We start from the raw sequence: 26824 nt of genomic DNA on the forward strand, positions 1-26824 counted from the left end.
CACTTTAACAGTTTACATTTTCCGTTGCCCGCAGGAGACAGAACCAGTATTTCACCTTTTAGTGCCAGGAAGAAGTTTGTTTATCTTTTGCCAACTCAGTACATCACGAATATATTGAATCTGAATATTGTACCGAAATAAGGGCAGTGCACCTTTCTGGCCACTAGAGGGCAAAACAGGCTAACAAGTTGAACTGGTATAGAAGTATAGATATATTCAACAGATGTATGTATATGTGTGTTGAGCTGAAGCTACATGACTGCTGCACAGAGTGGAAGGATCACAGTCATTTGTAGTTTGAAGTGCAAGACGGATAACCTTACTACTAGAAAGGAGGTCAGTGAGTCTCAAAGGTCAACGGGTGTCATGCAAAAAACAACAACAACAACTTCTCGGTCTAAAAAGCACTTTCTCTCTCTTGCTTCACTGGAAACTGGCCCACTCATTTCCATTGATTCATTTGTACACACACTGCAACTTCAGAAAACACAAACGTCAATGACAATATTGCTAATTAATACCACACACTCAGACACATCATACAGGAAGGCTACAGGCTGCACAGAACAAGACCTTCACTAGTTCATGAGTCATTAAGAGGAACTGCTGAGTGTAGCAATGCTTCCTTACGAGAGCCGACCACACTGTAACTGAATGCGCTGAGAAGCTGTGCATCTATTTGTAATGGGCCACTCTCACGGCCCAGTCAGCTAGTTATGACTCCCATTGTCCTTTTAGCCAATTAGCAAAAGAACAATGGGAGGCTAAGTGGACTTGGCAGAAAGCTTTTGTACATTTCCACTGTGCAGTCCAGACAAGTGTGACTGTACATTTAATCAATACTCTCTGTTAAATATTTAACCATCGGTGGAGTTACCACAATAAAATAACAAACATGAAATAATATGGACAAGAATGGCACGTTTTAATTAATCTTGACACAGTAACATCAATCAGTCGACGGACAGATCGATGCAATATATTTCACAGAAGAACATTCAATGTGAGCAAGTTGTATACTATTATTATATATAATGAAGTAACTGAAACTTGGATGTAGTGTATATTTGTAAAAAAGCATACCAATTTATTTAATCAATTAAAGGCGACAACTAACATTACTTCTGATTTGCTGCAGTGGGGAAATCTTTAACTTGTTCTCCTTATTGGTATCCTCGTGTAAAGCAACGCTATCGGGGGATGGGTCTGACTGAGGAAAGTGTCCAGGAGGAGGGGGCTGAGTTCAGGCAGTGGACAAAAGCTCAATGGGTGTGTGTGACAGAGAGAGGGAGACACACACACGAGAGTAGAGGAGACGAGGAGAGACGCTGGAGGGGAGGAGGAAACAGGGGGCAAACCGCCAGAAAGAGGCTCGTTGTGGACTACTCTGACATGGGAGGAGGCGCCACATGAATTCTCCAAAGGGGGTCTGAACTTGATTTTTACTTTTGCTAAATTAGGGCTAAAAGTCCCAAAGAAAAGGGAGCAGAGAAGAGAAGAAGACAAAATGAAGGACTTGGTGCAGTCAGTGGAACCCGGGGCCTCTGGGCGGAGAAGAGTCTGGATCCAGAACAAAGCTGTTCGAGTGGGACTCGCTGAAACCCTTAGCACGTACGTCATGATGGTAAGAAACACTTGCTCTAATAATGTGTGATTTATAATAAACTGCCAAATAAAAGTCCCTCACATCCATCATTCTGGTTCTCTCTGTTTGAACATTGAGGTGCGCTTATCTGTCCATTAATTATTAATGTCATGCTCTTGACCCTGATAACACGCTTCAGTCACATGGTGGGGGTCCCGAGTGGGGATTGGTGCTCGAGTGGGCGAACCAGGAAATCTAGCGTTACCAGAGTAATGGCCGGGCAGTGGGTCACAGCGGGCTGCAAAAGTCACATGTTGTGAGTCAGCTGTTCAAAAAAAACTATACTTAGAACCCTGCTGGCTGTACTTGGAAAACCAAACTCCCTCTCAACCCAAACACACGTAACTTTCGGTTGAAGAAGCACATGTTTCCTGTTTCCTGAACAAAGGTTTTTTCAGTGTCAGCTTGTTTTCCCCCACTGAGACCACAGCTTCACTGGGTTAGAAGTTATGTGGAAGAGTTCGGTTCAGCTTGTTTTACACTCGCAGTTCTAAACAAAAGCATCCATTCATTTCCACCTTCACATGGCACCACTTCATCCTTCTTCTTGCTGCTTTACAAATCCTGCTTGCTGGAATGCTTTCCCTTTTAAAGTAGCTTTCCGCCTGCCGTGTGCTTCTCGGTGACTTGTGCACAATGACTCCTCTCTGCATCCAGGTGTTTGGCCTGGGCTCTGTGGCCCAGGTAGTGACGGGACAGGGGGCGTTCGGACAGTACCTCAGCATCAATGTGGGCTTTGGACTGGGTGTCGCTATGGGGGCTCACGTTGGAGGGAAGGTCTCAGGTACGAGAGCTGACCCCTTGTGAACGATCAAGAATCCTTAAAAGCCGTCACACATCACGATGACCTGACACGCATTTGTCACGCTGCATTAGGAGCTCACATGAATGCAGCGGTGTCGTTCACCATGTGCACGTTTGGCCGCCTTCGGTGGAAGATGCTGCCTCTGTATGTTTTTGCGCAACTATTGGGGTCATTCCTGGCTGCAGGGACAGTCTATGGTGTCTATTATGGTGAGGGCACACTGCATGTTTGGCACTGAACACCTGTATTCTATATATAAATATAAATATACTTCTCCTTGCCCATATATGATTTTTGCTCTACGTCTACAAGTGATACGCCTAAGAGTATCTGTCTTGTCTAAATTGTTTCCGAATGCAGAAGCCATCCATGACTATTGTGGAGGAAACCTGACTGTGACCGGAGAAAAGGCCACAGCCGGTATCTTCGCCACCTATCCGGCCCCGTACCTCTCCTTGATGGCTGGATTCATTGATCAGGTAAAACAGGATTAAAGGATTACAGCTACACACCACCATCACCCGACACATTCTGTCCTGAACATTTTCTTTGCTGTTTACGCACAGCTATCTGTGTGATGTTGGTTTTGTGTGTGTGTGTGTGTGTGTGTGTGTGTGTGCCAGGTGTTCGGCACAGCCATGCTGCTGCTCTCCCTGATGGCGTTGTCGGATCAGAAGAACAAGCCGGCGGCAGCGGGCTGCGAGCCGGTCGCGGTCGGCCTCCTGGTGCTGCTCATCGGCATTTCTCTGGGCAGCAACAGCGGCTACGCCATCAACCCCACCAGGGACATCGCACCCAGGGTCTTCACCGCCATAGCAGGCTGGGGGGGCGATGTGTTCAGGTACACAGACAGGGTTCATACACATTCTGACCAATGGATTTCATGACTTTTCCATGACTTTAAACCAAATTTCCATGAGCAAACATTTAGGGAAATCTCAGTGTAAACAGTAAAAAGTGAGTAAATGTAGTATTTAAACTAACAAGGAGAATACAAAGCATACAGTAAACCTTAAATGACTCAAATGAATGAAACAATAGTTTGATTAAAAGTATAAACATTTATATAGATGCCTGTATGTATGCCTGCTTATATTCTGAGTATTTCTTTTAAAAGCATATTAATAATTTCAAATTCAGCGTAAATGAACGTCATGAACACATGAATAAAACACATTTCCAGGATATTATTTTTCTTTTAAAGGACTTTTCCAAGCCTGGAAATAACCATTTTAAAATTCCATGACTTTTCCAGGTTTTCCATGACCGTAAGAACCCTGACAGGATGGATACACTGGCTTTTAGGGCAGGATCTGTTATGTCCCAATGACTTGGGGTCAGATAAGCGGGGAAGAACATCTGTTAATTATTAATCAAACCCATGTTTACAGTTGTTTGTTTGTCCCTGTGCAGGTCTGGAAACGGGTGGTGGTGGGTGCCTCTAGTTGCCCCCCCCATTGGCGGCTTATTGGGGGCGGGGCTCTACAGGCTGCTGGTAGAAATGCACCACCCCCCCCTCTCTGAACAGGATGAGCGGCTGGTGGAGAGGTTTGAGGAGAGTTTCCCTCTGGAGAAACGAGAAAACATCTGCACTAATGTGTGTGTCTGAAGCCCCCATATGTACATCCTGTACAGCTGTGTGCACATCTGTACGCAGTCCAAACATTCCTTATACGAAGGGTAAAAATAGCACAAAAACAATCAGGTTTTCAATTTCTTAAGCAATTTATAAATGAGTCTGTTTTGTCATGAATTCAATCTCAACATCAGTTACGCAACTAATGTCAGCAGCTGCAACACGCTGACGTCTCAGGCGTATTGCTCCAGTTATAGTAACTACATTAAGATCAAAAGGTTGAAAATGAAGAGCCATTTCTATGCATTCAAGATGAAAAAAAAACCCACTTCGTAGCTTAAATCTAATGTTTATATCAGTGAGGTAATAGCAGCTGATCTGACATCATGAATAACAATCAACAGGAAATGAAAAGAAGAAGAAACAAGGACAGTAGGAGTCGGCCCCTAACAGCTCGAAAGGGCACAACCAAAGAAAACACACACATTCATCTTTAAAACAAACTGGATTACCGTTGCTGGAGCCCCGAGGGACTTGAACCAAAAAGTTAATTCTAGAAAGTCTAGTCATTAAACTCCACTAAATGGATAAAGCTCACACGTTGTACATTTGCAATGCAGGACTATTGACATGGAGTCATCAGAGCAGACGTCATTATACAAATAACACCAATCGGTCTAAACTCCAGCACGTTGCTGTGTGTGTAAAGTTTACAGAGGGACACAGCATCAGTGAGGCATCGGCCAGTTAGGAACATTTTATACCGGAGACTAGTATCATTTTTATCACTTTCATAATGTAACGCTTCATGGTTCAGATTTTCATGAACTCTAAAGTCATGTAGAGTTTGATAGATACTTTATTAATCCCACAAGGGGAGATTTGTTTGCTACAGCAGCATTTTTACATAAAAGTAAAACAATATTAAATATAAAAATGCACAATATACAAAAAATGGAATAAAATTAAATGAGCAAACAAAACAATAGTGCAAAGATCTAACCAACCCAGCTGAGGCCTCTGGATGCATACAGCAGTAACTATTACAGCTCAGCCCTCTAGAAGTTCAGATTGTAGACACAGGCCTTCAGTACAAGCACTTTTACTGCCGCAGTATTATTATCATTCGTTCAGTTTCCTTCAGTGTTACTCACAGTCTCATATGAGCTCTATTTACCCATTTTCACACATCTTTGAACATTATACTATATAATATAGACTATTGTTGTATGATACATAACAAATTCAACCAGAAAACTAAGCCCAGTGTTAATAACTACAGACGTAAACTGCGTCCTCATTGGTTACAGCGGAGGAAGAACAGTTTGACTGAACTCTGTTACCACATATGAGGATTATTGTGTCACGTGTCAGCAGCACGTGATCATATTTTATGAATGCCTTTACTTATTTGTACCACTAGGTGTCACTAGTGAACACTGAGGAATGAGGCTTTTGACACTGCAACTGGCTGGAAAGCCTCATTTCTCCATCACCAACACTGAGCAGTGAAACATAAAGCCTCATTTCTCCATCACCAACACTGAGCAGTGAAACATAAAGCCGTGTGTAGGGAAGAGCTGGCTGTTTTATCTATTTAAACATGCAGCATTCAACAGCATGCTCTCAAGGAGCATACGGCCAACACGCCAGATCTGCTGCTCCTTTTGTGCGATGCCGGTCGTACGGACATAAAGCTGATTGGAAGGTTTTCCTCGGATGGACTCATCCTCAACGTCGTCCCCCGCTGTGTCTTCCTGTGGCGGCTTGGCTCTTTGCAGCGCTCCCTAAGCTGCACTGCGGCGACGGCTTCTTCTTGAGGACGGGAGTCTTGGCTTTGCCTTTGAAGGCCTTCGTAGGATCCAGCTTGTTGAGATGGGAATCTCCAGCTGGATCAGCGAAGTTGGGCTCACTGCTGAAAGTCAGAGGCTGGTACAACGATGCCCACTGCTGCAGAGGGAACAGGAGGAGGAATCAGTTAAAATGCGGTTTATAGTCATTTCGAGTAAACGTTAACGCCAAAGAACCCCAACAATGTCCTTGAGGAAGTGTGTGTTACAGTAGGGTCACTACAAAGAAACTGATACATGTTCCACCACTGGAATCTGCATTCCCAGGAACATTTGGCATACACTTTCTAGTATTTAAAAAAGTCAGGTATGGGTAAGGAGGTGAAATAGTCATGTTGTTGTGTCTAACTGTTGAGTGTTGTGTCATCTTGTTGAAGTGTTAAATCAGCCAACATTGTATTATACTGTGAAGGGAACGGAATGAATAAAATCTATTTTATACACCTGCAATGACGTGACTGTGTTAATATTAGTACAAAGCAATACATTTTAACTGAACAAGGTTCGGTTGATTCTGAAAGTCTGAAAAAACAAGAAGGGAAAAGCAAAGACAACGAAGACAAGTAACCGAAAGTTCTGCAGATGTCATTGAAAGCTCAACACGCGGTCTTATGAGAAGCGATGCAGCACCTTGGCCTGCGGGCTCAGGCCGTACGGGGTGAAGGCAGACTGCCACTCCGGCAGGCCCAGGTGAGTGATCATCAGCCGGTAGTAGGAGGTGAAGGTCGCGCTCAGTAAGTGCCAACACAGTGAGCGGTCCAGGAACCAAATGGCACTCTGCTGGGCGACCACACCTGAACAATACAAAGACCGACAAGTTAATGACGCTACACTCATTTTAACATAGACATCAGTGTCTCAATAACTTCTGTATATATATCAGGGTTCATACACATTTTGACCAATGGATTTCATGACTTTTCCATGACTTTAAATCAAATTTCCATGAGCAAACATTTAGGGAAATCTGGGTGTAAACAGTAAAAAGTGAGTAAATGTAGTATTTAAACTAACAATGAGAATACAAAGCATACAGTAAACCTTAAATGACACAAATGAATGAGACAATAGTTTGATTAAAAGAATAAACATTTATATAGATGCCTGTATGTATGCCTGCTTATATTTTGAGTCTTTCTTTTAAAAGCATATTCATTATTTCAAACTCAGCGTAAATGAACGTCATGAACACATGAATATAACACATTTACATGACTTTTACAACACTTTCATTTCATTTTTTTAAGGACTTTTCCAGGCCTGGAAATAACCATTTTAAAATTCCATGACTTTTCCAGGTTTTCCATGAGCGGAAGAACCCTGATACCCCTGATTTTTTTTTTTTACATAACAGTAACAATATAACATATTGTTGCAATTTGTGAACAAATAGAACACCTGGTGTGCAGTTTTTGTAGACTAGACACACTTTGCCGTTCCCACCACAGGAATCCATCTCGAAGACGCGGCTCCGGGAATCAAAATGGGGCGCGGCGGCGTTCCCGGTCCCTGACGGATAGCATTGATGAGTCTTGAATACATATTGACTTTCCAATCAACATTTCATTCATTAGCCTGCTTTTCTGCACAATTGAGCACACGAATAGACGTAATCAAACTCGACATGCAGTAATTGTTGAGAGAGACTGGTGAGGCGTACCGCTCTCTGAGGCGTCCTCCTCCCAGTCCAGGTCGGCCAGTGAGGGCGCGTTGGGCAGAGAGAACAACGACGCCGGCTGGAGGAGCGGGCACAGCCGAGCCACGCTGTGAACCATCATGCTTCCTAGGGGAACACACTCATCTGAAACACGCACACACAAAGAAGAAAAGCACATCTCAAAGTTGAACAATAAAGTTCAACAATCCTTTATTATAATTCACTAGTTTGAAGTAGAACAATACTTTATAGATTCCCAATTTGTTTCAATAATAGTCATAACAATTGCAACTTAATTCTCCTGGGGATCCAAGCACAAAGATATCAACCTTATCTTTTTTTTTGTGCCGGGGATGTTCTGTTTGTTTGCTCTATTGTCTTTCTTTTTTTGTTTTGTTCTATTTGTCTCGGTCTCATGTAAAGCATTTTGAAAAGCGTTATATAAAATGAATGTATTATTATTATCTCAAACATGTTGTAATGTACAAGGGAGTACACCTCTGGTATGTGGAGTTTGCACCAATCAGAGCACCGTGTTCCATTTTTAAATATTTTATATTACATTTTTTTTAAATATATTAAAATATTTTTATTTTATTTAAAATATTTTTATTTAAATATTTTTTTATAAAATATTTGTTATTTTCTTTTTTCTTTTTTTTTTTTGCATTTGCAAGCCAGATTACTTAGAGGCCAGATTGAGTCCACGCTGTGTCTATTTTGTTTATTCCGTCTTCTAGTATAACTCACTCAAGCAACAGAACCAATACAGCTAAGATAAAAGTAACCTGACACACATACATATTGTCTAACACGGTGGCCTGAAGGTGAATAATTTGTCGAGAACAATGTGACAGTTTTGACCTGATCACATCTGATGGATTTTTAATCAGCCCTGACTCTCTGCCTTATCATGTGGATTGGGTATGTGCACAGAGTTGGAAGAGATTAGTTTCTTTATAAATGTCATAAGTTTTCATAATCGATCCACTAAATCACTAGATCAAATTACTATGTAGTGACCACAGCATATGTTTTACTGGAGAGAAGCACCAAGTGGACATTATTAAAAAACATGCTTTAACTTTCACCCCATCACCTCTACACCATTTAACTTTACAGACGTATCTTTTACGTAGACAAATTAAATACTAAGTACAAATTAGCTAATTTCATTTCCATTGTTGTAGGCAGCTACGGAAGTGGGGAAACGTAAACACCTGCGTGAAGAGCTTTCTTCTTCTACTATTTATTTACTGCGACTGGTAATTGCAACGTAAACTCTCCATCGCCATCTACCGCCTCGGTTGCCTTGGCAACATAGGTTCGAAAAGAAACTAAGATAAAAGTAACCTGACACACATACATATTGTCTAACACGGTGGCCTGAAGGTTTAGGCCCTTGTCTGTCACACGGGAGCTCCAGGTTCAAACCTGGGTTAGTCCGACTGCTGAAGGAGTATTACCCAGCTGGATAGGCCTCCCTCCAGGGGGACCTCTGCTCCAATTCTAGCATGGAGCATTGTTCACTGTGGCTCAAGCGATTCCAGGCATGGATGGAAGGACTCAGTGAGACGGCTTCTGACCCAGCTGGGTTAAGTATATTCGGACAGGTCTCGTGCGATAGCACCGTGTTAGATGGGCGGGAGGTGGTCCTACATGCATGCATGACGTAGGATCAACGGGATTTTTTTTGCTTTAAAAAAAACTAGTCTTCCTACGGCTCTTCTTCTTTATTTTATTTTTTTGCATGTAATCGTAATCCTTTAATTAAAATAATTCGTGATATTATTACAGACAGAACAAAACACTAATCAGGCCACCTACTGTCTAGTTTCACGCTCCAGGTGAGTGTTAATCCATCAGTTGTCAGATAGAAATCTCGCAGGTCCTCTGGCAGAATACAGGTGTTTTTCTAAAGGAAGAAATGAAGCAGGATCACGTGATGACCATGCAGAAGCTGACCAAACCGCCAGGTGTCCATACTTCACCTGCTCCCACGACAGCAGGCTCCTCTTCTCTGCAGGCTCCCTCTCCACGAGCCGCACGTCCACCACACCGGGCATGTTCTCTGGCGACACAACAGGGACACAATGATAACGCGTATTAAATAGCGACACAACCCACACGTTCACGGTGTTAGCAAAGAAACGGGATACACACCGAGTATGCGAGTAACGCCGAGCGTCAGTCTCTCGGCAACACCTTTGAAGGTGAAGCTTTCTTTTGTCTCTTCCATTTGGACAATTGCGCTCACAGATGTGCGCAAAGCCGCGTCGCTTGTATGTCCTGTATGGTCCAGTCTCCAAGCCCGCAAGGCTTCTTTATGGGTCCGTGCGTATACGAGGCATTACGGTAAGAGCGTGCAAGGACTGACTTCAAAATAAGAGCAAAGTTCCGGTGAATGTGACAGTCAGTCAATACATGTGTAAATACAGATACATTATTGAATTTAACTAAATGAATGAGTGAAAATTATATATTTAATTAAAAAAGAGTACCATGGAAACTGCATTTCAGGGATGATGTTGTCTGCTATGTGAAGTGAATTTATTTTGAAACTATGGACCATTTCCTTTTAAATCTAATCTGAAATTAGATATGGTTCATGAATGTGATTTTCTAGGGTTCATTTTGAAGAAGTTGTACCTTCTGAGGTGGCATGTTTTCGATATTAGGTATAAGTATTCCCTCAATGGATTTTTTTATTCTTCTTAAAAATACAGTTTGCATGTGGTAATTAGTTTGTTTTAAAGTTGATCGCTATTTTTTCACTCATTCATTTTGTTAAATTTATTAATGAATCTGTATTTACAGACGTACTATCACGTTTACAGGAACTTCACGCTTATTTTGAAGTTCAGTTCGTAGGCGCTCTTACCGTAATGCCAAGTATACATGCCAGTAATGCTCTAGTTATACGAGAACCGGAAAATAACGTGCGGTTTTCCTTGACCACAGTCATTTACGGTATGTCAAAAGCACTCAGCTGGCAACGGACACAGGAAACGACTTACGCGGCTCTGACACATGTCTAAGCCAATAGAAACCCGCCTTTCTACAAACTAGCCAATTGGCTTATCCGTTGCAAGAGACAGGCGGGACTAATGGCTCCTTAGCAACGCTTGGCTCCTCGCGAGCGGTGGCGGTCGTTTCAACATGGCGGCGGCGGCGAAAAGTGGAGCTTCGGGGATATGTTGGATGAATGGCGGTAGGTTTACTTCTACTCAACTACTCGAGCTTCCTTGTCTAGAATAAAGTTTTTAAAAGTTTTCAAACGAGTCACACAGAGGGTTATTTCTGTGTTAATGCTGGAAAGTGAGACAGCTAGCGTTAAATTAGTTAAAGCTAGTTAATTTAATTAACTCATGACCTACTTTATATTGAAACTCTGTGACAATAGTGTTAGTCTTTACCAATCAACTGTTTTGATTTCTTTATGAGCTCTTGTTTTGTTTGTTACTTTAATTGTAAGAAAGCAGCTAGCTACATATGGGATTATTGAGTTATTGATTTGACAGTTAGCTTTAGCGTCATGAAGCACATAACCCACACGTTAGTTACATTCAACTGTTCTGTGTTCTCTTTGCTTTGTTCACAAAGTGTTTTTTTCTTCATTGTTTGTTACTTTAATTGTAAGAAGCAGCTAGCTACATATGGGGTTATTTATTTATTTGACAGTTAGCTTTAGCGCCATGAAGCACATACAGCACACTTTAGTTACATTCAACTGTTCTGTGTTCTCTTTGCTTTGTTCACAAAGTGTCAGATGCTGAACAGCCTTTGGTGTTTGTTCCTGGTGAGGCTCACACCACACATTGGACAGTTTCTGAACACAGTGAGAGAGAATTGTGTGTCGCTCATGTCCACATGCCATCCTCTTCTTCTGTGTTGTCACATACTGTCTCAGGAGAGGGGAAGACTCGGACCCCTTTCGGTTTGAGATCAGGCAGTACCAGCAGCAAAAGAGGGACCACGATGCGAAACAGGCGTAGCTCCGACTGCAACGATGAGACCAAGCTAAAGAAACAGGGCCACTTACAAAGTGAGCCGTGTGGGAATCGCAAGGAACAAGTGTGGGTCCGTCACAGTGCCACTGCAGTTTCAGAGCGTGCTCTTTCTCCAGCCCGTACTTTTCTCCCCTCTGCACAGGTAAACCATTGTTTTATGCAGGATGTGTTCTCTCTTCCTCTATGTATGAATGACATGTTTGAATGTGGAAGAGAGATCATATGGATAATCTGAGCATTTATTGAAAAAGAGAAAGGATGTATTGCCGCTGACAAAATGTATTTATTAGTTTTTGTTATTATCTTCTTATTCTTTGCACAGGTAATCTCTGAGGCCAGCAGCGCTAAGAGCCAGGTCTGTTTGAAGGACCTCTGTCCTGAAGATAAGCGCCGGATTGCAAACCTTATTGAAGAACTAGCCAGGTAGCCACTGAACTCTTGTCTAATGATAACATTAATATGAATGTATTCATGGAAGAATATCAAGTTATATATTCAAATGTTTATTTTGTATACTTCTGTAGCTTTTTGTCCATGTCACTCTTTTGAATGTGTAATGTGCTACAATGCTGTAATACTGTTCTATCCTGTTCTCCAGAGTGAGCGAGGAGAAAGAAGAGTCAGTGCAGCGTCTGAAAGATGAACAGGAAAATTTTGAGTGCAAGATCCAGAAGCTGGAGCAACAGAACCTGGTCATTGGGCATGAGAGGGAGAGTATCCTTTCAAAAGAACTGAGCAAACAAAAACACATGAGCGAGGAGGATTTTTTTTGTATTTGCCATATTGTTTTTGAATGAAACAAGAGGGCATTTAATGTGCATACAGCAGTACTGGGTGAACAGTACATTAATGCATTTTCTTGTACTTCTAACTCGTGTTTTTGAGAAATCTTCAGAGAACCGGATTATGTTTAATGGTGTAAAATATGTTTCTTAGTGTGGTGATTGCTGCATGGAGCGTGTGTGTAGTGTCTGCACTAACACAGCTACTATAAACTGTGGTGCTCTGATTTAAAGGAAAACAGATGTTCTTCAAGAATTTCAGTGTAAAATAGTTAAATCTAGTAATAAAGTATGCTAGAAAACATATTTAACCAAAATGTTAAAAGTGGTGCAAAAAAGGTGCATCTTTGAACACAGCCCAAGTGATTTCACTGATTATTCCCACTTCAACGTAATAGGGGGAACTAAACAGTAAAACATTTGCTGTTGTCTTGGTTTGACTAAAAACGTGTTGCCAGTTGTCCATGGCACACAGTTGCATATCCCGTAGACGTGTTTGAAGTTCCTGAATGTCATATTCAGGCTATTCCATGAAACTGTCTGCAGGGGGCAGTGTTGTCTTAGGTAAGGCCATGCGCACAGTATTGGGCCAAGACTGTTCAATTTGATACAAAAGGCAGAGAAATAGAGCAGATTCATTTGAATGATTTGACGCCTGCTGCAGATGTATTCGGCAAGTGCTTGTAGCTTATCCGCTGTTGTGTACAGAATCAATTTCAAGGTTGAAGCCATGGCCCGAACCATCTAAATCATCTTATCATCCAAAGATGAATTTTGATATTTACTGCTTTAACCACCATGTGTTTGTGTAACCCTCCCTGAATGTTAACTGTGGAATGTTTCTCAGTTCCTCCTTTACAAAATGGGATCAGATGGGTCACCAGTTGATTCTTGATTGGCTAGCATGAGGTTAATGCTAGAGTGAGTAGCGATAGTATGCTGTCTTTTTGCAACTCGCCTACCGTCTTCATAACAATTCCGCTCAGGTCAAACCAGAGCATAGCCAGCAGTCGATTTAGGTTAAAAACACTGCAAAATATGAAGAGTAATTGACCCCGCTGGTAAATTGCACGATTGGCAACGGCGGCGGGGAAAATTAGGAAAGCACAACTCAATTAAAGGCACTTTGGCTCGGAGACTTGGCATTTACACCAAACTTCTAAACTCCATTAAAAAGGTATTTGAGAGGGGAAAAAGTGTTCAGATCCAAGCACCTCAGGGGGGGATAAGGTAGTCTTTTAAAGTGCATGCAGGAGTCATGGAGGCTCTTTTCTGGCAGAAGGTTCCGGCACTTCTCTGAAAGGTTAAGGAGACACCAAAGGCAAACACACTGAATGAGAGTCTTGTCAAGTCTAATTCCATTACGCCTCAGCTTATCTTATCTAACCAAGATTCAGGGTTGTCGGGGGGTCTAAAGAATGTAGGGCTATACCTTAGCCCCGAGCCACCGTGGATGAGAGGGAGAACGCACCCTTGATATTAAGGGTGTTCAGCTGACATTTGGAGCTGACTGGCACACTGGACTGAATTTGTGTTTTCAGATAGTAAGGATGCCTTTTTGTACTTCAAGGCATGTTGGTGTGAGCCGGAGTCACGGTGGCGTTGCTAATGCGGTGCACCGCTCTACCCGGTGAATCCGGAACGAGGCGCAGCCGGCGCGAAAACTAATGCAATTTATTGAGTTAAAACAATTGGAGGGGATCCTGAGGCCACGGAGAGAGGCGGATAACAGCCCTGTTAGAATGTGTCTTTGAAAAATGCTACTTGTTGCGATAAGAGGTTTCTTTGAGATGAATCCATTTTGAACTGACATTTACAATGTGGAAATCTATTTTTATCAAATGTCCTTTTTTCTTTTTCATTTTTTTTTTTTTTGAAGCGTTTTGTTTCTAGGCAGAATATTCCTTGATGTCAGCTCTGGGGCCATTGTCACGAACATGTCTGGGTGTTTTGTAGCTTACCTTTTATTCTCGGAAAGAGGGATGTGATTGAAGTCATGTGCTGCATAAGGTGCAGGCTATTTGTTCACGGTGTTTTAAAACCAAAGAAAACTAAATTGTAGTCAGTTTCTTTATAGACGCTCTAAGACAGCCAAGAAATATGGGAAATGGTTTTGACTAGTTGATTTAAGATTAACATAACATTTAGCCCCCCATTCTGCAAACCTAAATAGTAGGAAAGGCTGTATCTATGATGAGGTTGTTTGAGATATATATATATATATATATATATATATATATATTAATTACACTCATATATACATATGCACACTGAGCTGCTCGAATTTCAGTTTAGTCCTGCAAACAAATGCCGTTCTCTGAGCCAGTTCCTTTGTGTGAGGTTTATATTATTGTTGACCGACTCGGTTTAAATGCTTAATTGAATATAATAAAGTCTAATTGAACCAATTGGGGCTTAACGTGAAATTAATAATGCGGCAAAGACTCAAAATGTAATTGAGTTGTCTTTGGCCCACCGTTACAACGTATTATGTGGATTTCTGGCTTTGTAATTTGTCGGCTTTTGTGTGGTAGATGTGCAGTTGACATATTTCATAGACTCATGATAATTTAGACAATCCTGATTGCGATCAGGCCACTGACTGGCTCAGAATAGTTGTGATGACACTGTCTCTGTATGGCACCTCTCAGAATACAGTATATTTTTGGGGAATAATTGTTCGCTGACATTATTTATTGGTTTATTGTGCGACTTGCACTCATGCCTCTTCTCCAGATTCTGCACTATTGAAGCAGTTATGTAAACTGTCTTCTTCTATTAATTCCCCATCATTGCACACGCATTCATACACATCAGTCTCCGCCCCCGTTTCTCTCACATTCCTGCTCCGGCTCAATCTGTTTGGCACAGTGTGCTAAAGCAGGCTTTAAAATACCCCCCCCCCCCTCCTGTGCACATTTGTTCCACCTTGAAGTGGATTTCATTATTTCATTTGAGCCTCGGCCTGACAGGGAAGTGAATCATTTTGACAGGCCCCGTCTGAAGCCCCTTCAGCCCAAGCCCTTGATTCTGGGTATTTTTGGAGCAGGGGGGAGGAGTAAGTCATTGTTGGCACTTTGCAGCTCTGATGTAAACTAGAGGCTTGCCGGGTGCTTGGCCCCCATTGGCTGACGCCCAAGGCTCTGGAGGAAGCATGTTTAGTGTGGCGACGGGCAGAGAGGTGGAATCTTATCAGCGGTGCTCCACTCGGTTCAGATTACCTAGCGCCCGCTGTCCAGTGACTGCGTCAGCCTTCTCAACACATTAACACACATTACTTTCATTCGCGGCGTTGGGGCGCCACCATGATGCAGTTCTGTTAGCGCTGCAGCACAGACAATACTTAGTATTTAGTGTGTGTTGGCAAACATTTGTTTTAGGCTTGATAAATCATGTGGAAATTGTGTTTTATGCGAATCTGGTGAAATACGAGCAGCATGCATTTTTCAACTGGATACACAACTCTATCTTGGACTGAGGTGAGGTGGAGCTGTATAAGCATATTCAGTATCTCTCCTTCACGACCCTTATTCATGCTGCATAAATACACCAACCGGCACAGGTTTACATGATGTGATGTCCTTGTGATGTCCTCAGGCTTTCCATATAGAACTACTTCCATGGACATTATCAGTGCAGCGGCGGAGGAGCCTTAGTTAGACGGAGAGTTCAATCAAAGTGTTTCCTCACATTTTCCTAATATTTATGGAAGCTGCAGCATTGCATTTGTCTGGTGTTCTGGTACTCAATTCAAAGCCGCCCCCGCTCTCTTCTCTTTCCCTCTGTTTCATTTCCACATCCTGATTGAAGTCTTCTAACAACCAAAGCGCTTTCTTATGGAGTGTTCCGCCAACTATTCCTTCAATAAGACTCTACTTTGAACTTTGATTTTCTCTCAAAATGGGTGTTTTTTTTTTTCAAACGAATGCTGAGAAACTCATCAGCTGCGGGTGCAGGGCCACCATCATAAAAAGATACGGCCTGGAGGAACACAATATAAGGTCCGCTTGGGCTGGAGTGTGTATACTGCTTCCTTTAGTGTTTGTAGGTGGGCTTTTTACAGTGCAGGCGGGGAATTTCTGCTCTCATGTCTCGCTGTGTGTGTGTGTGTGTGTGTGTGTGTGTGTGTGTGTGTGTGTGTGTGTGTGTGTGTGTGTGTGAGAGTGTGTGTGTGTGTGCGCGAGGAAGTTTGAGTCGGAGCGAGGTTGATTATTGAATGTGTGCGCGTGTGTTTGTGTGTAGTCGCTCCATTCTCCTGCTCATTATCTTTGTATGTGCTGGTGCGCTGTGGTGCTGCCACTGTCATTAGTGGGCTCCTGAGGCGCAGCAGTGGTTCCGCTCCAGATTAGTTTTCCTGCGTCTGCCAGCTCTCTGTCTGGCAGATAGCCTGGCACGGCACTGCCCGGCTCAGCTCGACACAGCTTGGCCCAACCCAGATGGTGAAAGCTCTGTGCCACAATAACAACTTTGATTTGACTGGCCTCTTCTCCCTCTCTGGTTTCAACTTTGCTGTTCGCTGTACTTTTCTGGTCCAATGTGTAATTGATTGCAGAAACATTGGTTTAATTCCAATTGTCAATCTAAATCCAGCATCTATCTTTTTTCTTTCTATTTCGGTTGCATCAGATAACTTTATCCTTACCAAAATGGCATTTGTGCACAAAGTTGAGAGCCACTCCGTGACTTCACATTAAGAAGTAATACGGCATAACTTTAGTTGAATACTTTTCATTTTTTTCATCTTCTTTTTCATCTTAAAATGAATGAATATATACACTATTAATCCCCGAGAGGAAATTTGGTGTCGACGTAGCAGCAATTTACAGACAAAAATAAGATATAAAAACAACAGGGATGACAGGGATATATATATATATATATATATATATATATATATATATATATATATATATATATATATATATATATATATATATATATATATATATATATATATATACACTAATAATAAAATAGCTGGAGTGAAAGAAAAAAAAAAGTTAATTTAGGAATTAAACGTAAACAGAAGTGCAAAGTATGTTTATTGTGTGAGGTGTAAATGAAACAAACAATAGTGAAGTACAAAAATGCAAATTATGTATGTAAGTATATGAAGTGTAAAGTGTAGATAAGCGTAAACGTGTACAATGATCTTTGCGTAGGGTTTCAATGTTTTAGGCGACAGGTTCTCTTCGGTTCCGTTCAGTGTACTTGTTGTTTGTTCGTTCCTTAACACTTGGTTCTCCAGGCCTGCAGCAGCAGTTCAGAGAGTGCCAGGAGCTGCTGGGACTGTACCAACAATACCTTTCCCAGCAAAAGACTAAACTTAACCAGTCCATTTCCCAGCTCAGCCAGGCACCGGCCCACAGCAGGGTGAGTGTGTGGTAGGTTGTAACACGATGGGCCTGCTCCTGTCAGAGAACCCCCCTGTGGGCCATCCGTCTGGAGGCTGGGGCACAAAAACATGCTGCGACACATACAGCACGTTGTCGAGTGCCATAATCGCGCATAACAAAGCACCTTACAAGTCCACGACAGGCACTGGTTCAATATAACTGCAACATAGTGAAAACTCTCTCAAGGTGACACTTCACAAGCAAAGACGCTTTTCTGGCTTCAGCCACTGTAAGAATAGATGACTTGGCCAACCTCATTGTCCCGCGGTGGCTCTGAATAATGTGTGTTTGCCTGCTCTCTGACCCTCAGCAAATTAGTCACAGTCTCTTCCCCGGTCAACTACAAGATGGACCTTCCTCCTTATGTTTATCTCATAATGCTCCTGACCTTGGCTTACCTGCCAGTTGGGCTCAGTTGGGAAATTGTTCTCTTAATCTTGTGGCCACTGTCCAGTTTCCAGTTTTGAAGGATGATTTTCATTTATGCTGCTATAAAGCCAACACGTCCTCACACCTCGTCCATGAAGCTACAAAGCGAAAGCAGACTGGAGCCGTAGCAGCTTGAATCCTCGTGTCTACACAGGATGCGTTCAGGCTCAGTACTGCTGTGTACGTCACTTGCGTTTTGGCAGCGCTCGGAGCCCAGAACACAATCGCTGCAGTTGGAAGCGTAAAATGGAAGAAAGTAGACTTCAAGACAAAAAAAACCTTCAGGTCGTGTTAACCCGCATACAGTGAAAGTGATATGTAAGCTCTTGTGGAACAGCTCTCGCGAGCACAGGGGGGAAAGCTTTTACTGCACGTAAACACGAGTTAATTAGGTTGGTTAGTGAGTCCTGATTCTGTATTGGTAAATGTTGGTTTGTAGCCCAGTTCTACATTAATGTTTTATGGAGCAATCTTACGGTTTTGGCTGAAATACTCTATACATTTTTTAGAGGCTTGATTGTCCTCTTCGTTCTGTGCCCAGGTGCTCAGCAGCGAGGACGCCCCCAGCACAACATCTACGAGCAGAGCTAACGGCTCAGTCCTCGATGGCTCGTACCTCAGCCTGGCTGCTACTCGAGCAAAGCAGCCCCAAGTGCACAGGACTGGAGGTGGAGGAAGAGAAGCAACGCACTCCTTGAGCAACCACACCTCTCTCTCCTGTGAGAGGGAGTTCAGTCCAACTGACGGGCCGGTCAAACAGCACAGGATTCAGAAAAGAGAGTGCAGGGAGTCCCACCACAGATGGAAGCACGGCCCAGGCAGTGGTCAAGGCGGTGGCTCAGGTCGAGAGAATGGCCACCATGACGGCTTTAAGCAGCACGAGTGTGAAAGGTGCAGTAGTGCTCTGTACAGTCATCTTTTCACCTACCAAACCACATGATTACATTAGTTTCCTGTCGTTTTAATCAAATGTAGCATGTTATGAAGACACACACATTAAGAATGTAAAGATATGAAGGTAATGAAATGTCCATTTACACACAGGCTCCACAGTGGGAGTGCCAATGGCTCACAGACTAATGAAGCCCTGACCAGGCCTCTGCTGGGGCACGAGGACTGGGAGGAGAAAAGGCACCAGCTGCTGCTGCAGAAGATGCAGTTGGAGATGGAGAGGGAGAAGCTGCAGGCACGGCTGGCTGAGCAGGAGGAGAGGCTCAGCAGGCAGAATCAGGAGCTACGTCAGTCGCGTCTCGATTACAGCAGGTAGCATACAGAAGAGAAATTAACCGGATCTGGTAACATTGCATACTAGTATTTGGAGGCACACGCTGATATGATATCCTGTATTATTGTTAGGTTCCAACAAGCCGCTCAATCTGATCTCGGCAGCTCAAAGACTAGAAATGGAGAGCCGCAGCCGGCGAGTGCCTCCCACCAAGATTTACCCTCCAGGTAAGCCTTGCACACGCGCACACACACACACATGCACGGCAGCTTAATATATTGTGTCTTTGGTCTGCAGTGTGTGTGAAGATGCAGAGGTACACCCTGCAGGACAGAGTCTGCATGGAAAACAGCCACAAACTGTCCCTGCTCCTCTGGAGAACGGTAAGCTTGTAGTTTCAATTAATGAGAATGAAATGCTTACTGGACTAAATAAAGACAGGAACATCCTGGCTCAAAACATCATACTCGCGCCTGTCAAGAGTTTGATTTTGTTTAAACAGTATTTATTTTAGTTCGTTCATATGCATGCAAAACTTGGATAGAGGAACTGTATATCATCGTGGTAATAACAAAAGCCTGGATTGCTCTCGGCCTTGCAGTTCTTGCTCCTAACATCTTACCTTGCATCTCTCAACAGAAGCCTTGGAGCGGTCCAGAAAGGACGTGGCTACATCTCCTGCTCAGGCCTCTGCCAGCCTGAGTAAACCCACCTCAGTGGCTGGGACCCAAAAGACCCCTCAGGCCAGGTAACACATCTTTACTGGACATCAATTAAGCATTTAATCAATATTTACTCTGTATTGTCATAGTTTCTTAGGTAAGTGAAGCATTATTTACGATGCTGGATAAGCAGCAGGACTAAAGCAAACATGGAGGTAGTGGCTAATCTAGTAGAATTAGTAGTTGGATTTAATGTAATCAACCTGCCAGCTAAAAGATGATATTACTCGTTGAAAGATGATTAAAAAATAGGACATAGGACTAGGTTTCCCTACTGCAGGGAAGCCTGGGTGAACTTTCCTCTAGTCATGTTGGGGACATTGAGAAGATTATTTGCGGGCTGCAGTATTTTATTCATTCTATCTGCCCTCTTAAGGCAATTGATGTTTTTCCCTCAGTTATAAGGACATGTTCACTGTAAGAAATGGCTAAATATAGCACCAGTATAACTCTTGAATCCAGAAGCTTTTCCTGGGCTTACAGTGGCTGCAGTGTTGGAGGCTAAATGATGTGTTTTCTTAGTCTAGCTAACTTCTCGAGCTGTGAGAGGCTAAATGACGCTTTTTACCGAGCTAGCTAGCGCCGCGGCCAGCCTGTCAGGAGACATGCTGCGTTCCATTAGTCGGCCTAGCAGGGACCCTGCAGCAGGTGTAATTGAACAGACTTCTGGATGCACACACTGCCCTTCCTTCTCTCTCTGCCACAGTAATGAGACACAGAAAGCAGGAGTGAGGGAGAGATGTTAAAAGTGTGTTTGAGGCTGAGTGAGGGGTGAGGGCATTGGATAAAGTGAGGAATGGGAAGCAGGGAAAGTTAAATCGGGTTTAGATGGATAGAAATGGAAATAGGGAGAAAGACGTACGAAGGGAGAGGAGTTTTGAGGACGGGGATGAATCACTGAGTGCAAACATTAGACTTTCCTAAAAAAGAAAGGACATTCATTACCTTTTTTTTTTCTTACACCCTTTAACCAGAATGGTAATTAACCTGTGTGTGTGCGCTAAAATATCAATTGCTGAGAAGCAATTTATAACAGTGGTGCTGCCGACCGTTATTGTGTGTGTGTGTGTGTGTGTGTGTGTGTGTGTGTGCGCTAAAATATCAATTGCTGAGAAGCAATTTATAACAGTGGTGCTGCCGACCGTTATTTTTTTTACAATTGTTATTCCAAAAGTTGAGCCAATTTGTTCTTGCATAATGTCATACATCCTTTCCTAAAAGCTTAATAGGAGATATAGAGTAGCTACGAACGCCCACCGCTCCCTGTCCTAAAGCTCAAAGTTTTCAACTTCCGATGAGTAACTCTTAAACAAAGCGTGGTCCAGGTTGAACTGTGTGCTCCAGCAGATGCCCATTCATTCCAGCAGGAGACCCAGGGCATCAGATCTTATTAGCATCCATTTACACCGCCAAAGCCTATTAAAAGTGTTGGACTCTCCGCCACACGCAGTGTTTTCTTTCACACGCAGTAATGAAGTCTACCTCTCGGATGCCTTTTGTGGGTTTCTTGCAACATGTTTATTTCATGTGCATCTCTTAAGGAAGTTGTAATCCTTTGGTAATTCACTAATTTGGATTAGATATAGATCTTTTTTTCTGAAAAGGAGCTACACGTTCTTTTGCTTTGCTTTTAACCTCATCAGCATTGCGAGCTACTTCCCTTTTATATAAGCAAAACGTGGAGAAAAAAACAGCTGTCAGACGGTAATAAACAATAATCAAACACTACCGTGGGCGGTTAGTGCGCAAGATTAAATTGGTGAAGAAAGGTCTATGCTGTGTTACCTGAACCCCCCGGTTTTAGTTGGCAACAACACGCCTCCTGTGACCATCTAATCTGAACCAATTCAATCTGGATGTGCAAATTGCAAAGTGAAGCTGGGGTTAACATTAAGTGACCTTCTTAATCCTTTCATGAATCCTGTGCTAGTTAGTAATGAGACAGTTCCAGCGCACGCCGCCCATCTCATCTCCATCCTTCCTGCCATTGCCCGCCTGCTATTGATTGGTTGGGAAATTGACATGCGGGATATACGCAGTGGCCATTATAGGTTTTTTATCTTACTGTTTGGACTGCAAATGAAAAGGTGCGCCGGGGTGAGACGGCTTTCTTTAATGAAAGAGAGGAGCCAAACAAGCAGAGAAAGTTCGGAGTGGAAAGACGACGGTGGGGAGAGGAGTTCTGTGGACGCTTTATCTGGCCTAGCAGAGCGAGAAAAGAGACAAACAGTATATGTGCGCTGGGAGAATGAAGCCCAGAGGTTTTTATTACTCCAAGAAAGGTACAGTTCTGTGTGTGTGTGTGTGTTCAAAGGACAAAGGAAAGACGGTATTTGAAGGCAGAATGCTTCAGAGTAGTTATGAAAGGACCTTTTCATGTCCAGGCTTTCCATACAAAGTATTCCGTTCGTCATTGAAGAGTCTGTAGTATCAACAGATATTGTCGGAATCATCTGCAGATATGTTATACTCCCTTAGGCTGCTTTCTGTTCTGCTGACGGTCAGCAGAAATGTGAGTATTTAATAGTACTAAAATGTCGTCTCTAGATGCTATAAAATAACCCAACATCCCAGGACAAAGCTTTCTTTTTTCTTCTTTTTTTACAATAACTGAAACTTGTGTTCCTGCTACTCTTGTCCATGCATTTTTCTCTATGCATGTAGCAGTGAAATAGATTTCCCATGACTCTTTTGGGGGATATTAATATCCAGCAGTCATTCCCAACTTTACCTCACACAAACTGGAGCCAAGAAATGAAGTTCTTTGTTGGACTGAATACCCCTCTGAAAATCTATTGGCATTCTCTCTAGCCCTCGTGCAATCTCTGTGCCACCTCCTCCCCTCAGCACCCCCACACCCATTTCTGCCCAAACTGTACCCCTACCCCCCACACTCCCCTTGTTATAGATTGTGACCGCCGGTAAGTGATGCATTATTCATTACCGACATGTCGTTTGTTGATGGATGGCTGTTTGAGAGCCCTGTCCGTTAAATAAATCAACAAATAAAAATGCAAATTCTCACATTTCGAGAGAAGGAACCCAGCCAATGTCCCTCCCCCACATTCCCTTTCTGCCTTTCTCTCTATCCACAAAGCTGCACTCGCTTCCAGTCTGTCTCTTTCTCACACACACACACACACACACACACACACACACACACACACACACACACACACACACACACACACACACACACACACACACACTGACCCTCGCTCACGCTCTCTTTTGCTTTCTCCTTTGCTGTTGACAGGCAGGAGACCAAATGAGGAAGACTGATTTACTTACTTGAGCTTCAGTCTCGTTTTTCCCCCCGTCAGTTATCATTCCTCAGCCGACTTTCCGCTCATCCACGTCCTCACTCTCCAACATGTGCATACATTAGCAAAATGTGCATTTTTAAAAGCTTTTCAGCTATTGATGTGCGCTGCCTCGAGTTAGTGTGAAAACACGACGTGTTGAGGTCTACGGTTACGTGTGGAGGAACTCAAATGCGCCCCCCTGATTGGAAGTTCCACCGGTGTGTCTGTCGGCTGACCACCCGCATGCATATCAACAAGTACGCGTCGAAGATGGCCCTTACCTGGGAGCGCTGTGTACGGAGCCGCGCGATGCAAATCGATGCGGCTTTAAACGAGCAGAGAATTTTGTTCGCAACATCAGTGGAGCGTGCGTTAAAGAATTCATGTTTTGTATCTGGAATGGCGTTGTTCGACTGTGTATACACTGAATAATTTATCAAGCCAGCCAGACTGAGGGATTGAATCTCTATTAGCTTAATCTTACCCGTTTTGGTTTATTTATTTCTCTGCACATTCCCTACTTCCTATTCCAGAGGAGAACGCCTCGGTTTCTCTCCGGTGTTTTTCTTCTTCTTCTGGTACCTGCGAGAAAGTGTGTTTTTCTGCCGGGACGCCCCAGTGATTCTGACTTGTTAACGGTGCTTGTTTGGGTTCAGTGGACACTTCAGCAAGAAAGCTTTTGTTAACATGTCGAGGAGAGATTTGCTTTCATATGGTCTGTGTGAACAAGTGAATGGTGGATGACACGCATTGTTGTACAAGCGTGAGGCTCAAAGTAGACTTTGGTTTGTGTGTGTCTGGTGTTGGTCCTTGGTTTGTGTGTGTCTGGTGTTGGTCCTTGGTTTGTGTGTGTCTGGTGTTGGTCCTTGGTTTGTGTGTGTCTGGTGTTGGTCCTTGGTTTGTGTGTGTCTGGTGTTGGTCCTTGGTTTGTGTGTGTCTGGTGTTGGTCCTTGGTTTGTGTGTGTCTGGTGTTGGTCCTTGGTTTGTGTGTGTGTCTGGTGTTGGTCCTTGGTTTGTGTGTGTGTCTGGTGTTGGTCTTTGACTTATGTGTGTGTCTGCTGTTGGTCCTTGACTCATGTGTGTCTGCTGTTGGTCCTTGACTCATGTGTGTGTCTGGTGTTGGTCCTTGACTCATGTGTGTGTCTGGTGTTGGTCTTTGACTCATGTGTGTGTCTGGTGTTGGTCCTTGACTTATGTGTGTGTCTGCTGTTGGTCCTTGACTCATGTGTGTCTGCTGTTGGTCCTTGACTCATGTGTGTGTCTGGTGTTGGTCCTTGACTCATGTGTGTGTCTGGTGTTGGTCCTTGGTTTGTGTGTCTGGTGTTGGTCCTTGGTTTGTGTGTCTGGTGTTGGTCTTTGGTTTGTGTGTGTCTGGTGTTGGTCCTTGGTTTGTTTGTGTGTGTGTCTGGTGTTGGTCCTTGACTCGTGTGTGTCTGGTGTTGGTCCTTGGTTTGTGTGTCTGGTGTTGGTCCTTGGTTTGTGTGTCTGGTGTTGGTCCTTGGTTTGTGTGTGTGTCTGGTGTTGGTCCTTGGTTTGTGTGTGTGCCTGGTGTTGGTCCTTGGTTTTTGTGTGTGTCTGGTGTTGGTCTTCGGTTTGTGTGTGTCTGGTGTTGGTACTTGGTTTGTGTGTGTGTCTGGTGTTGGTCCTTGCTTTGTGTGTGTCTGGTGTTGGTACTTGGTTTGTGTGTGTGTCTGGTGTTGGTCCTTGCTTTGTGTGTGTCTGGTGTTGGTACTTGGTTTGTGTGTGTGTCTGGTGTTGGTCCTTGCTTTGTGTGTGTCTGGTGTTGTTCCTTGGTTTGTGTGTGTGTGTGTGTGTGTGTGTGTGTGTGTGTGTCTGGTGTTGTTCCTTGGTTTGTGTGTGTGTGTGTGTGTGTGTGTGTGTGTGTGTCTGGTGTTGGTCCTTGGTTTGTGTGTGTCTGGTGTTGTTCCTTGGTTTGTGTGTGTGTGTGTGTGTGTGTGTGTGTGTGTGTCTGGTGTTGTTCCTTGGTTTGTGTGTGTGTGTGTGTGTGTGTGTGTGTGTGGTGTTGGTCCTTGGCTCTCCTCCTCTTTGTCTAGCACTGAGAGCTTGTGCTGTCACTGCAGGTCTTTGTGTGCGTTTCTCTGTTCCAATGAAACAACACAATACTCATTCACAACATGGCCGTCGCTGCGGCCCCACTGGGCTCTGTATTCTAAATGTAGGCCGGTGCCAATTCCACCTTTTTGAAACCAGCAGAGGTCATGTGGAGAAAAAACAACAACCCAGAATTGAATGAAACAACAAAGAACTCCCAATATTGCACTTATTTTTCCCAGGTTGGACTTCTCCCTGGCAGAGTTACTGGACGTCTTTAGTCCCGTCTCGGCCCCTGAGCTGAGCAAGCCGGCATCTCGAAGACCCAAAACGTCACACCGTGGGCTCACTGCCCCCAAACCAGCGGGCAGCACCCTGCTCACTCCGGCCGGGTCTCACACCCGGCCGGACCTGGAAGAAAGCCAAATACTGGAGGATATTTTCTTCATTTGCTGACACAGAAAATGTGTCCAGTCACTTCCTATTCACCTGTTTTGAACTTCATATTTTTTTCTTTTTCAGTTGACATTTAATACAGAATAATTATGACGTTGTAGATTGTACTCTTGCTGTGCTGTGTTTTTAATGCAAATAAACATATTTATTCAGAATTGGTTTTGCTTCTAGTTTGTAATTAGTGCTACAGGAATTCACTGCAGGAAAACCGTTAACCGTTGAGCTACGCACATTATCCCCGAGGATAACACGGGTACATTGAGAACCTGTTAGTGTGATTATTATTATCCTTAAATGATGAAAATCTGGATACCCTGCGGCATATAATGCGCAAGATCTTCCTTCTACAAATCTAATCGTCTAATTTTGAGAGAAACTGACATATGGACCAAAACATCGCCTCCTTTTTGACGGGAATAATAGCGGCATTCATATTGCTAAGGTATCAGTAATTATGACACGACACAAGACACTTTATTCTAGACTGTGCTTTATTATTGGGCTAAGCTGAGACGCATCATTCATTTAAAATTACAAAAAAAGAGTTCAAGGGACCAGAGAATGGTGCAGTCTGGAGAGACAGGGGCGGGAGCCTAAAGCGCACTGCCCAATCAGAAGCTTAGCTCATCAGGAACCCGGCAAAGCCTAATATGCAACATTCATTTCCCCACCCTCCGTGTGTGCTGACATTGGGAAATAGATTTCCAGAATACTTTGAAAACCATATGAAGGAAAATGTGATTCTAGCAACACTACTTAGCTTTAAACCAAATAAAAACCACTGATAACAGCACTGAAAAGAACGATGGTAACTCAATTGTTTTCGATGAGATAGTGCAGTTTTCATTGAATTTAGTTCTTGGTAGAACACATCAGTTGAACAAGATCAGAGCTCTGTCCAACAATACAAAGCA

The 26824-nt window shown here is 43.3% G+C and overlaps 3 protein-coding genes across 3 annotated transcripts; 2 read left to right on the forward strand and 1 right to left on the reverse strand.

Annotated features, from left to right (window-relative positions):
• Positions 1-1507: 1507 nt before the first annotated feature.
• aqp7 (aquaporin 7) lies at positions 1508-4234 on the forward strand (the record flags this gene model as incomplete). The annotated part of the gene is made up of 6 exons (XM_079217922.1): positions 1508-1624; positions 2303-2429; positions 2522-2659; positions 2811-2929; positions 3074-3291; positions 3864-4234. The coding sequence occupies 6 exons, from the start codon at positions 1508-1510 to the stop codon at positions 4057-4059; spliced, it is 915 nt and encodes a 304-aa protein (XP_079074048.1). The 3' UTR covers positions 4060-4234.
• A 639-nt stretch (positions 4235-4873) lies between these two features.
• tpgs2 (tubulin polyglutamylase complex subunit 2) lies at positions 4874-9808 on the reverse strand. Its single transcript, XM_079217669.1, has 7 exons — positions 9697-9808; positions 9525-9604; positions 9361-9448; positions 7537-7677; positions 7275-7385; positions 6507-6670; positions 4874-5976 (listed from the first exon to the last, which is right to left on the reverse strand). Exons 1-7 carry the CDS (start codon positions 9770-9772, stop codon positions 5758-5760), a joined length of 879 nt encoding a protein of 292 aa, XP_079073795.1. The 5' UTR covers positions 9773-9808; the 3' UTR covers positions 4874-5757.
• Positions 9809-10656: 848 nt separating this feature from the next.
• kiaa1328 (KIAA1328 ortholog) lies at positions 10657-25910 on the forward strand (the record flags this gene model as incomplete). The annotated part of the gene is given in 12 exon segments (XM_079218710.1): positions 10657-10744; positions 11444-11685; positions 11866-11966; positions 12142-12257; positions 17574-17698; positions 18692-19041; positions 19195-19413; positions 19507-19602; positions 19673-19766; positions 20015-20018; positions 20021-20123; positions 25697-25910. Coding segments are annotated over 12 exon segments (1716 nt in total). The 5' UTR covers positions 10657-10692.
• Between the last annotated feature and the right edge of the window lie 914 nt (positions 25911-26824).

Source organism: Taurulus bubalis (assembly GCF_910589615.1).
Source record: "Taurulus bubalis genome assembly, chromosome: 5".
NCBI classification, from domain to species: Eukaryota; Metazoa; Chordata; class Actinopteri; order Perciformes; family Cottidae; genus Taurulus; species Taurulus bubalis.